The sequence below is a fragment of the Heterodontus francisci genome, chromosome 28, assembly GCF_036365525.1.
Source record: "Heterodontus francisci isolate sHetFra1 chromosome 28, sHetFra1.hap1, whole genome shotgun sequence".
Classification (NCBI taxonomy): Eukaryota; Metazoa; Chordata; class Chondrichthyes; order Heterodontiformes; family Heterodontidae; genus Heterodontus; species Heterodontus francisci.
In genome coordinates, this window is record NC_090398.1 from 2787347 (window position 1) to 2799211 (window position 11865).

The following is an 11865-nucleotide window of genomic DNA, read 5'->3' on the forward strand; positions in this document are numbered from 1 at the left end:
GTTTATCTTGCAATGGGATGTGTGTGTGTGTTTATCTTGCAATGGGATGTGTGTGTGTGTTTATCTTGCAGTGAGATGTGTGTGTGTGTTTATCTTGCAGAGGGATGTGTATGTGTGTGTGTTTATCTTGCAGTGGGATGTGTGTGTGTGTGTGTTTATCTTGCAATGGGATGTGTCTGTGTGTGTTTATCTTGCAATGGGATGTGTGTGTGTGTGTTTATCTTTCAATGGGATGTGTGTGTGTGTTTATCTTGCAATGGGATGTGTGTGTGTGTGTGTTTATAGTGCAATGGGATGTGTGTGTGTGTTTATCTTGCAGAGGGATGTGTGTGTGTGTTTATCTTGCAATGGGATGTGTGTGTGTGTTTATCTTGCAGAGGGATGTGTATGTGTGTGTGCTTATCTTGCAATGGGAAGTGTGTGTGTGTGTGTTTATAGTGCAATGGGATGTGTGTGTTTGTTTATCTTGCAGAGGGATGTGTGTGTGTGTTTATCTTGCAGTGGGATGTGTGTGTGTGTTTATCTTGCAATGGGATGTGTGTGTGTGTTTATCTTGCAATGGGATGTGTGTGTGTGTGTGTTTATCTTGCAATGGGATGTGTGTGTGTGTTTATCTTGCAGTGGGATGTGTGTGTGTGTTTATCTTGCAATGGGATGTGTGTGTGTGTGTGTGTTTATCTTGCAATGGGATGTGTGTGTGTGTGTTTATCTTGCAATGGGATATGTGTGTGTGTGTATCTTGCAGAGGGATGTGCGTGTGTGTGTGTTTATCTTGCAATGGGATGTGTGTGTGTGTGTTTATCTTGCAATGGGATGTGTGTGTGTGTATCTTGCAGAGGGATGTGTGTGTGTGTGTGTGTTTATCTTGCAGTGGGATGTGTGTGTGTGTGTTTATCTTGCAATGGGATGTGTGTGTGTGTGTATCTTGCAGAGGGATGTGTGTGTGTGTGTTTAACTTGCAATGGGAAGTGTGTGTGTGTGTGTTTATCTTGCAATGGTATGTGTGTGTGTGTTTATCTTGCAGTGGGATGTGTGTGTGTGTGTTTATCTTGCAATGGGTTGTGTGTGTGTGTGTATCTTGCAGAGGGATGTGTGTGTGTGTGTGTGTTTATCTTGCAGTGGGATGTGTGTGTGTGTGTTTATCTTGCAATGGGATGTGTGTGTGTGTGTTTGTCTTGCAGAGGGATGTGTGTGTGTATCTTGCAATGGGATGTGTGTGTGTGTGTTTATCTTTCAATGGGATGTGTGTGTGTGTTTATCTTGCAATGGAATGTGTGTGTGTGTGTGCTTATCTTGCAATGGGAAGTGTGTGTGTGTGTGTTTATAGTGCAATGGGATGTGTGTGTGTGTTTATCTTGCAGTGGGATGTGTGTGTGTGTTTATCTTGCAATGGGATGTGTGTGTGTGTGTGTTTATCTTGCAATGGGATGTGTGTGTGTTTATCTTGCAGTGGGATGTGTGTGTGTGTTTATCTTGCAATGGGATGTGTGTGTGTGTGTTTATCTTGCAGAGGGATGTGTATGTGTGTGTGTTTATCTTGCAGAGGGATGTGTGTGTGTGTTTATCTTGCAATGGGATGTGTGTGTGTGTTTATCTTGCCGAGGGATGTGTATGTGTGTGTGTTTATCTTGCAGTGGGATGTGTGTGTGTGTGTCTTGCAGAGGGATGTGTGTGTGTGTGTTTATCTTGCAGTGGGATGTGTGTGTGTGTTTATCGTGCCGAGGGATGTGTATGTGTGTGTGTTTATCTTGCAGTGGGATGTGTGTGTGTGTTTATCTTGCAGAGGGATGTGTGTGTGTGTTTATCTTGCAGAGGGATGTGTATGTGTGTGTGTTTATCTTGCATTTGGATGTGTGTTTGTGTTTATCTTGCAATGGGATTTGTGTGTGTGTGTTTATCTTGCAGAGGGATGTGTATGTGTGTGTGTTTATCTTGCAGAGGGATGTGTGTGTGTGTGTGTTTATCTTGCAATGGGATGTGTGTGTGTGTGTGTGTTGATCTTGCAGTGGGATGTGTGTGTGTGTTTATCTTGCAATGGGATGTGTGTGTGTGTGTTTTTCTTGCAGAGGGATGTGTGTGTGTGTGTTTATCTTGCAGAGGGATGTGTATGTGTGTGTGTGTTTATCTTGCAGAGGGATGTGTGTGTGTGTGTGTGTTTATTTTGCAATGGGATGTGTGTGTGTGTTTATCTTGCAATGGGATGTGTGTGTGTGTTTATCTTGCAATGGGATGTGTGTGTGTGTTTATCTTGCAGTGAGATGTGTGTGTGTGTTTATCTTGCAGAGGGATGTGTATGTGTCTGTGTTTATCTTGCAGTGGGATGTGTGTGTGTGTGTGTTTATCTTGCAATGGGATGTGTCTGTGTGTGTTTATCTTGCAATGGGATGTGTGTGTGTGTGTTTATCTTTCAATGGGATGTGTGTGTGTGTTTATCTTGCAATGGGATGTGTGTGTGTGTGTGTTTATAGTGCAATGGGATGTGTGTGTGTGTTTATCTTGCAGAGGGATGTGTGTGTGTGTTTATCTTGCAATGGGATGTGTGTGTGTGTTTATCTTGCAGAGGGATGTGTATGTGTGTGTGCTTATCTTGCAATGGGAAGTGTGTGTGTGTGTGTTTATAGTGCAATGGGATGTGTGTGTGTGTTTATCTTGCAGAGGGATGTGTGTGTGTGTTTATCTTGCAGTGGGATGTGTGTGTGTGTTTATCTTGCAATGGGATGTGTGTGTGTGTTTATCTTGCAATGGGATGTGTGTGTGTGTGTGTTTATCTTGCAATGGGATGTGTGTGTGTGTTTATCTTGCAGTGGGATGTGTGTGTGTGTTTATCTTGCAATGGGATGTGTGTGTGTGTGTTTATCTTGCAATGGGATGTGTGTGTGTGTGTTTATCTTGCAATGGGATATGTGTGTGTGTGTATCTTGCAGAGGGATGTGCGTGTGTGTGTATTTATCTTGCAGTGGGATGTGTGTGTGTGTGTTTATCTTGCAATGGGATGTGTGTGTGTGTATCTTGCAGAGGGATGTGTGTGTGTGTGTGTGTTTATCTTGCAGTGGGATGTGTGTGTGTGTGTTTATCTTGCAATGGGATGTGTGTGTGTGTGTATCTTGCAGAGGGATGTGTGTGTGTGTGTGTTTATCTTGCAATGGGAAGTGTGTGTGTGTGTGTTTATCTTGCAATGGTATGTGTGTGTGTGTTTATCTTGCAGTGGGATGTGTGTGTGTGTGTTTATCTTGCAATGGGATGTGTGTGTGTGTGTATCTTGCAGAGGGATGTGTGTGTGTGTGTGTGTTTATCTTGCAGTGGGATGTGTGTGTGTGTGTTTATCTTGCAATGGGATGTGTGTGTGTGTGTTTGTCTTGCAGAGGGATGTGTGTGTGTATCTTGCAATGGGATGTGTGTGTGTGTGTTTATCTTTCAATGGGATGTGTGTGTGTGTTTATCTTGCAATGGAATGTGTGTGTGTGTGTGCTTATCTTGCAATGGGAAGTGTGTGTGTGTGTGTTTATAGTGCAATGGGATGTGTGTGTGTGTTTATCTTGCAGTGGGATGTGTGTGTGTGTTTATCTTGCAATGGGATGTGTGTGTGTGTGTGTTTATCTTGCAATGGGATGTGTGTGTGTTTATCTTGCAGTGGGATGTGTGTGTGTGTTTATCTTGCAATGGGATGTGTGTGTGTGTGTTTATCTTGCAGAGGGATGTGTATGTGTGTGTGTTTATCTTGCAGAGGGATGTGTGTGTGTGTTTATCTTGCAATGGGATGTGTGTGTGTGTTTATCTTGCCGAGGGATGTGTATGTGTGTGTGTTTATCTTGCAGTGGGATGTGTGTGTGTGTGTCTTGCAGAGGGATGTGTGTGTGTGTGTTTATCTTGCAGTGGGATGTGTGTGTGTGTTTATCTTGCCGAGGGATCTGTATGTGTGTGTGTTTATCTTGCAGTGGGATGTGTGTGTGTGTTTATCTTGCAGAGGGATGTGTGTGTGTGTTTATCTTGCAGAGGGATGTGTATGTGTGTGTGTTTATCTTGCATTTGGATGTGTGTTTGTGTTTATCTTGCAATGGGATTTGTGTGTGTGTGTTTATCTTGCAGAGGGATGTGTATGTGTGTGTGTTTATCTTGCAGAGGGATGTGTGTGTGTGTGTGTTTATCTTGCAATGGGATGTGTGTGTGTGTGTGTGTTGATCTTGCAGTGGGATGTGTGTGTGTGTTTATCTTGCAATGGGATGTGTGTGTGTGTGTTTTTCTTGCAGAGGGATGTGTGTGTGTGTGTTTATCTTTCAATGGGATGTGTGTGTGTGTTTATCTTGCAATGGAATGTGTGTGTGTGTGTTTATCTTGCAGAGGGATGTGTGTGTGTGTGTATCTTGCAATGGGATGTGTGTGTGTGTGTTTATCTTTCAATGGGATGTGTGTGTGTGTTTATCTTGCAATGGAATGTGTGTGTGTGTGTTTATCTTGCAGAGGGATGTGTGTGTGTGTGTATCTTGCAATGGGATGTGTGTGTGTGTGTTTATCTTGCAATGGGATGTGTGTGAGTGTTTATCTTGCAGAGGGATGTGTGTGTGTGTGTGTGTTTATCTTGCAATGGGAAGTGTGTGTGTGTGTGTTTATCTTGCAGTGGTATGTGTGTGTGTGTGTGTTTATCTTGCAATGGGATGTGTGTGTGTGTGTGTGCTTATCTTGCAATGGGAAGTGTGTGTGTGTGTGTTTATAGTGCAATGGGATGTGTGTGTGTGTTTATCTTGCAGAGGGATGTGTGTGTGTGTTTATCTTGCAGTGGGATGTGTGTGTGTGTTTATCTTGCAATGGGATGTGTGTGTGTGTTTATCTTGCAATGGGATGTGTGTGTGTGTGTGTGTGTGTGTGTTTATCTTGCAATGGGATGTGTGTGTGTGTTTATCTTGCAGTGGGATGTGTGTGTGTGTTTATCTTGCAATGGGATGTGTGTGTGTGTGTGTTTATCTTGCAATGGGATGTGTGTGTGTGTGTTTATCTTGCAATGGGATGTGTGTGAGTGTTTATCTTGCAGAGGGATGTGTGTGTGTGTGTGTGTGTGTGTTTATCTTGCAATGGGAAGTGTGTGTGTGTGTTTATCTTGCAGTGGGATGTGTGTGTTTGTCTTGCAATGGTATGTGTGTGTGTGTGTATCTTGCAGAGGGATGTGTGTGTGTGTGTGTGTTTATCTTGCAGTGGTATGTGTCTGTGTGTGTATCTTGCAGTGGTATGTGTGTGTGTGTGTGTATCTTGCAGTGGGATGTGTGTGTGTGTGTGTGTCTATCTTGCAGAGGGATGTGTGTGTGTGTGTGTGTCTATCTTGCAGAGGGATGTGTGTGTGTGTGTGTGTATCTTGCAGTGGGATGTGTGTGTGTGTGTGTTTATCTTGCAGTGGGATGTGTGTGTGTGTATCTTGCAGTGGGATGTGCATGTGTGTGTGTCTATCTTGCAGTGGGATGTGTGTGTGTATCTTGCAATGGGATGTGTGTGTGTGTGTTTATCTTGCAATGGGATGTGTGTGAGTGTTTATCTTGCAGATGGATGTGTGTGTGTGTGTGTGTGTGTGTTTATCTTGCAATGGGAAGTGTGTGTGTGTGTTTATCTTGCAGTGGGATGTGTGTGTTTGTCTTGCAATGGTATGTGTGTGTGTGTGTATCTTGCAGAGGGATGTGTGTGTGTGTGTGTGTTTATCTTGCAGTGGTATGTGTGTGTGTGTGTATCTTGCAGTGGTATGTGTGTGTGTGTGTATCTTGCAGTGGGATGTGTGTGTGTGTTTATCTTGCAGTGGGATGTGTGTGTGTGTATCTTGCAGTGGTATGTGTGTGTGTGTATCTTGCAGAGGGATGTGTGTGTATCTTGCAGTGGGATGTGTGTGTGTGTGTGTGTTTATCTTGCAGTGGGATGTGTGTGTGTGTATCTTGCAGTGGGATGTGTGTGTGTGTGTGTTTATCTTGCAGTGGGATGTGTGTGTATCTTGCAGTGGGATGTGCATGTGTGTGTATCTTGCAGTGGGATGTGTGTGTGTGTGTGTTTATCTTGCAGAGGGATGTGTGTGTGTGTGTGTATCTTGCAATGGGATGTGTGTGTGTGTGTGTTTATCTTGCAGTGGGATGTGTGTGTGTGTGTGTTTATCTTGCAATGGGATGTGTGTGTGTGTGTGTTTATCTTGCAGTGGGATGTGTGTGTGTGTGTGTTTATCTTGCAATGGGATGTGTCTGTGTGTGTGTTTATCTTGCAGAGGGATGTGTGTGTGTGTGTGTATCTTGCAATGGGATGTGTGTGTGTGTGTGTTTATCTTGCAGAGGGATGTGTGTGTGTGTGTGTATCTTGCAATGGGATGTGTGTGTGTGTGTGTTTATCTTGCAGTGGGATGTGCATGTGTGTGTATCTTGCAGTGGGATGTGTGTGTTTGTGTGTTTATCTTGCAGAGGGATGTGTGTGTGTGTGTGTATCTTGCAATGGGATGTGTGTGTGTGTGTGTTTATCTTGCAGTGGGATGTGTGTGTGTGTGTATCTTGCAGTGGGATGTGTGTGTGTGTGTGTTTATCTTGCAGTGGGATGTGTGTGTGTGTGTGTTTATCTTGCAGAGGGATGTGTGTGTGTGTGTATCTTGCAGTGGGATGTGTGTGTGTGTGTGTTTATCTTGCAGTGGGATGTGTGTGTGTGTGTGTTTATCTTGCAGAGGGATGTGTGTGTGTGTGTGTATCTTGCAATGGGATGTGTGTGTGTGTGTGTATCTTGCAGTGGGATGTGTGTGTGTTTGTGTGTTTATCTTGCAGTGGGATGTGTGTGTGTTTGTGTGTTTATCTTGCAGAGGGATGTGTGTGTGTGTGTTTGTGTGTGTATCTTGCAATGGGATGTTTATGTATCATGTTTACAAACTCACTGGATGGGGGAGTGAGTTAGTGACTTTGGGGCTCTCACAGTGAGGTATGTGTGTAATGCGTGAAAGGGGGAGAGAGTGAAACAGAGATAGAGAGTGGGAGACAGAAAGAGAGACTGAGGGAAAGAGAGAGAGACACAGAGAGAGAGACAGCGAGACAGACAGTGAGAGACAGACAGAGGCAGAGAGGCAAAGAGAGAGATACAGGGAGAGACAGGGAGAGAGAGAGACTGAGAGAGGGAGAGAATTAGTGAGAGAGGAGATAGAGTGAGGGGGGAAATGGAGATGGGGCAGAGAGAGAGGAAATGGGAGACAGAAAGAAACTGTGAGAGACAGATACCGAGAGTGAGACAGAGTGAGGGAGAGAGAGGGAAAGAAAGACAGAGACTCAGAGATACAGTGAGAAAATGTAAGAGAGAGAGTGAGTGTGATTTAATGGAGAAAGATTGACCCCTGTCGGTCCATCTGAACAATGTTGTGATGTTCCTACCCTTGCAGGGGCCTCTTCATTGGCCTATGACCAGGGGCTGCAGACTGCTCTTGGTGGGGGTGCCTCATGCCCCAAGAGCTGCCTGGGACCTGAGGCTGGGGGTGGGTGTTGGGACTGGGCCGGTGACAGGGCCTGGGGCTTGAGGCTGGAGGTGATGGTTGGGTCTGGGCCTGGGGCACAGCCTGAAGCCTGAGTCTGGGCCTGGGACTTGAGACTGGGGGTGGGTGTTGGGACTGGGCCTGGGACAGGGCCTGGGGCCTGAGGCGAGGACTGGGGCATGAGGTGGGTTGGGTGTTGGGCCTGGGGCCTAAGCCTGTGGCTGGGGCTGGGAATGTTGAGACAGGGGCTTCGATGGGCAGCATTGATGGTTTCCCCAGCTCTCGCCGACCGCGTGACGTCTGCTTGTTCTTTTTTTATTTCCATGGCGCGCAGTCAAAGGCCGAGCCGCTGAATTTCCTACAGCCTCTCCCCCCACGGATGGAGCGTCAGAATGTGAAGGGACTGCAGCCTGCTGTGATGAGACCGCTCGAGGGCTGCACCCCCTCGGTAACAGATCACTGCGCCCAGTATCCGGATCCATGGCGGCAGTGCGGCACTGCCAGCCTGGATGAGCGGCAGCTCGGGGCCCTGACCACTTCTCTGACGCACTTCGGCCTGGATGCCTACAAGATCATCGCCAAATACAACACCGGGGCCAACGTCCTTATCTCGCCTGTCAGCCTGGCTGTCGCACTCACCCACCTCCTGCTTGGTAAGATCATTCCCGGGGGCACCTGCGTCAATGAGAACGGGGGAGGAAGGAGGGAGCGATGGCTCTTACAGCTCATTAATCTCACTTCCTGTCTCTCCCTCTCTCTCTCTGGGTCCTTCCCTATCTCTGCCTCACTATCCCTCTCTGGTCTTCGCTATACCTTTCTCTCTCTCAACTCTCTCTCTCTTTCACGCTCCTTCTGACCCTGATATTTCAGCAAAGGGCTCAGGGCATCTAAATCTCACCACTGAGGGAGTGCTGCACTGTCGGAGGGTCAGTACTGAGGGAGTGCTGCACTGTCAGAGGGTCAGTACTGAGGGAGTGCTGCACTGTCGGAGGGTCAGTGCTGAGGGAGTGCTGCACGGTCGGAGGGTCAGTACTGAGGGAGTGCTGCACTGTCGGAGGGTCAGTGCTGAGGGAGTGCTGCTCAGTCGGATGGTCAGTAGTGAGGGAGTGCTGCACTGTCGGAGGGTCAGTACTGAGGGAATGCTGCACAGTCGGATGGTCAGTACTGAGGGAGTGCTGCACTGTCGGATGGTCAGTACTGAGGGAGTGCTGCACTGTCGGAGGGTCAGTGCTGAGGGAGTGCTGCACGGTCGGAGGGTCAGTACTGAGGGAGTGCTGCACGGTCGGAGGGTCAGTACTGAGGGAATGCTGCACAGTCGGATGGTCAGTACTGAGGGAGTGCTGCACTGTCGGAGGGTCAGTGCTGAGGGAGTGCTGCACGGTCGGAGGGTCAGTACTGAGGGAGTGCTGCACGGTCGGAGGGTCAGTACTGAGGGAGTGCTGCACTGTCGGATGGTCAGTAGTGAGGGAGTGCTGCACTGTCGGAGTGTCAGTAGTGAGGGAGTGCTGCACTGTCGGATGGTCAGTAGTGAGGGAGTGCTGCACTGTCGGAGTGTCAGTAGTGAGGGAGTGCTGCACTGTCGGAGTGTCAGCACTGAGGGAGTGCTGCTCAGTCGGAGGGTCAGTACTGAGGGAGTGCTGCACGCTCGGAGGGTCAGTACTGATGGAGTGCTGCACTGTCGGATGGTCAGTAGTGAGGGAGTGCTGCACTGTCGGAGTGTCAGTAGTGAGGGAGTGCTGCACTGTCGGAGGGTCAGTACTGAGGGAGTGCTGCACTGTCGGAGGGTCAGCACTGAGGGAGTGCTGCTCAGTCGGATGGTCAGTAGTGAGGGAGTGCTGCACTGTCGGAGGGTCAGTACTGAGGTAGTGCTGCACTGTCGGAGGGTCCGCACTGAGGGAGTGCTGTACTGTCGGAGGGTCATTACTGAGGGAATGTTGCACTGTAAGAGGGTCAGCACTGAGGGAGTGCTGCACGGTCGGAGGGTCAGTACTGAGGGAGTGCTGCACTGTCGGAGGGTCATTACTGAGGGAATGTTGCTCTGTAAGAGGGTCAGTACTGAGGGAGTGCTGCACTGTCGGAGGGTCAGTACTGAGGGAGTGCTGCACTGTCGGAGGGTCAGTACTGAGGGAGTGCTGCACTGTCGGATTGTCAGTAATGAGGGAGTGCTGCACTGTCGGAGGGTCAGTACTGAGGGAGTGCTGCACTGTCAGATGGTCAGTACTGAGGGTGTGCTGCACTGTAAGAGGGTCAGTACTGAGGGTGTGCTGCACGGTCGGAGGGTCAGTACTGAGGGACTGCCGCACTGTGAGAGGGTCAGTACTGAGGGAGTGCTGCACTGTCGGATGGTCAGTAGTGAGGGAGTGCTGCACTGTCGGAGTGTCAGTACTGAGGGAGTGCCGCACTGTCGGAGGGTCAGTACTGAGGGAGTGCCGCACTGTCGGAGGTTCAGTACTGAGGGTGCGCCGCACTGTCGGAGGTTCAGTACTGAGGGAGTGCCGCACTGTCGGAGGGTCAGTACTGAGGGAGTGCTGCACTGTCGGAGGTTCAGTACTGAGGGAGTGCCGCACTGTCGGAGGGTCAGTACTGAGGGAGTGCTGCACTGTCGGAGGGTCAGTACTGAGGGAGTGCTGCACTGTCGGAGGGTCAGTGCTGAGGGAGTGCCGCACTGTCGGAGGGTCAGTACTGAGGGAGTGCCGCACTGTCGGAGGGTCAGTACTGAGGGAGTGCTGCACTGTCGGAGGGTCAGTACTGAGGGAGTGCTGTCAGAGGGTCATAACTGAGGGAGTGCTGTCGGTGGGTCAGTACTGAGGGAGTGCTGTTGGAGGGTCAGTACTGAGGGAGTGCTGCACTGTCGGAGGGTCAGTACTGAGGGAGTGCTGCACGGTCGGAGGGTCAGTACTGAGGGATTGCTGCACTGTCGGAGGGTCAGTACTGAGGGAGTGCTGCACTGTCGGAGGGTCAGTACTGAGGGATTGCTGCACTGTGGGAGGGTCAGTACTGAGGGAGTGCTGCACGGTCGGAGGGTCAGTACTGAGGGAGTGCTGCACGGTCGGAGGGTCAGTACTGAGGGATGCTGCACGGTCGGAGGGTCAATACTGAGGGAGTGCTGCTCTGTCGGAGGGTCAGTACTGAGGGAGTGCTGCACGGTCGGCGGGTCAGTAATTGAGGGAGTGCTCCACTGTCGGAGGGTCAGTACTGAGGGAGTGCTGCACTGTCGGAGGATCAGTACTGAGGGAGTGCTGCACTGTCGGAGGTTCAGTACTGAGGGAGTGCTGCACTGTCGGAGGGTCAGTACTGAGGGAGTGCTGTCGGTGGGTCAGTACTGAGGGAGTGCTGTTGGAGGGTCAGTACTGAGGGAGTGCTGCACTGTCGGAGGGTCTGTACTGAGGGAGTGCTGCACGGTCGGAGGGTCAGTACTGAGGGACTGCTGCACTGTCGGAGGGTCAGTACTGAGGGAGTGCTGCACGGTCGGTGGGTCAGTACTGAGGGAGTGCTGCACTGTCGGAGGTTCAGTACTGAGGGAGTGCTGCACTGTCGGAGGGTCAGTACTGAGGGAGTGCTGCACAGTCGGAAGATCAGTACTGAGGGAGTGCTGCACTGTAAGAGTGTCAGTACTGAGGGAGTGCTGTACTGTCAGACGGTCAGTACTGAGGGAGTGCTGTACTGTCGGAGGGTCAGTACTGAGGGAGTGCTGCACTGTCGGAGGGTCAGTACTGAGGGAGTGCTGCACTGTTGGAGGTTCAGTACTGAGGGAGTGCTGCACTGTCGGAGGGTCAGTACTGAGGGAGTGCTGCACTGTCGCAGGGTCAGTACTGAGGGAGTGCTGCACTGTCGGAGGGTCAGTACTGAGTGAGTGCTGCACGGTCGGCGGGTCAGTAATTGAGGGAGTGCTCCACTGTCGGAGGGTCAGTACTGAGGGAGTGCTGCACTGTCGGAGGATCAGTACTGAGGGAGTGCTGCACTGTCGGAGGTTCAGTACTGAGGGAGTGCTGCACTGGAGGAGGGTCAGTACTGAGGGAGTGCTGTCGGTGGGTCAGTACTGAGGGAGTGCTGTTGGAGGGTCAGTACTGAGGGAGTGCTGCACAGTCGGAGGGTCAGTACTGAGGGAGTGCTGTCGGTGTGTCTGTACTGAGGGAGTGCTGTTGGAGGGTCAGTACTGAGGGAGTGCTGCACTGTCGGAGGGTCAGTACTGAGGGAGTGCTGTCGGTGTGTCTGTACTGAGGGAGTGCTGTTGGAGGGTCAGTACTGAGGGAGTGCTGCACTGTTGGAGGGTCTGTACTGAGGGAGTGCTGCACGGTCGGAGGGTCAGTACTGAGGGACTGCTGCACTGTCGGAGGGTCAGTACTGAGGGAGTGCTGCACGGTCGGTGGGTCAGTACTGAGGGAGTGCTGCACTGTCGGAGG

At 50.0% G+C, this 11865-nt stretch overlaps 1 protein-coding gene across 1 annotated transcript in view; it reads left to right on the forward strand.

Moving 5' to 3' along the window:
- LOC137385193 (plasma protease C1 inhibitor-like) overlaps window positions 1-11865 on the forward strand; it is a 46736-nt gene that overhangs the window by 24553 nt on the left and 10318 nt on the right. The window contains exon 3 of the mRNA XM_068060180.1: window positions 7788-8176. Coding sequence (XP_067916281.1) covers window positions 7788-8176 — 389 coding nt within the window. The remainder of the gene's footprint in view (window positions 1-7787; window positions 8177-11865) is intronic.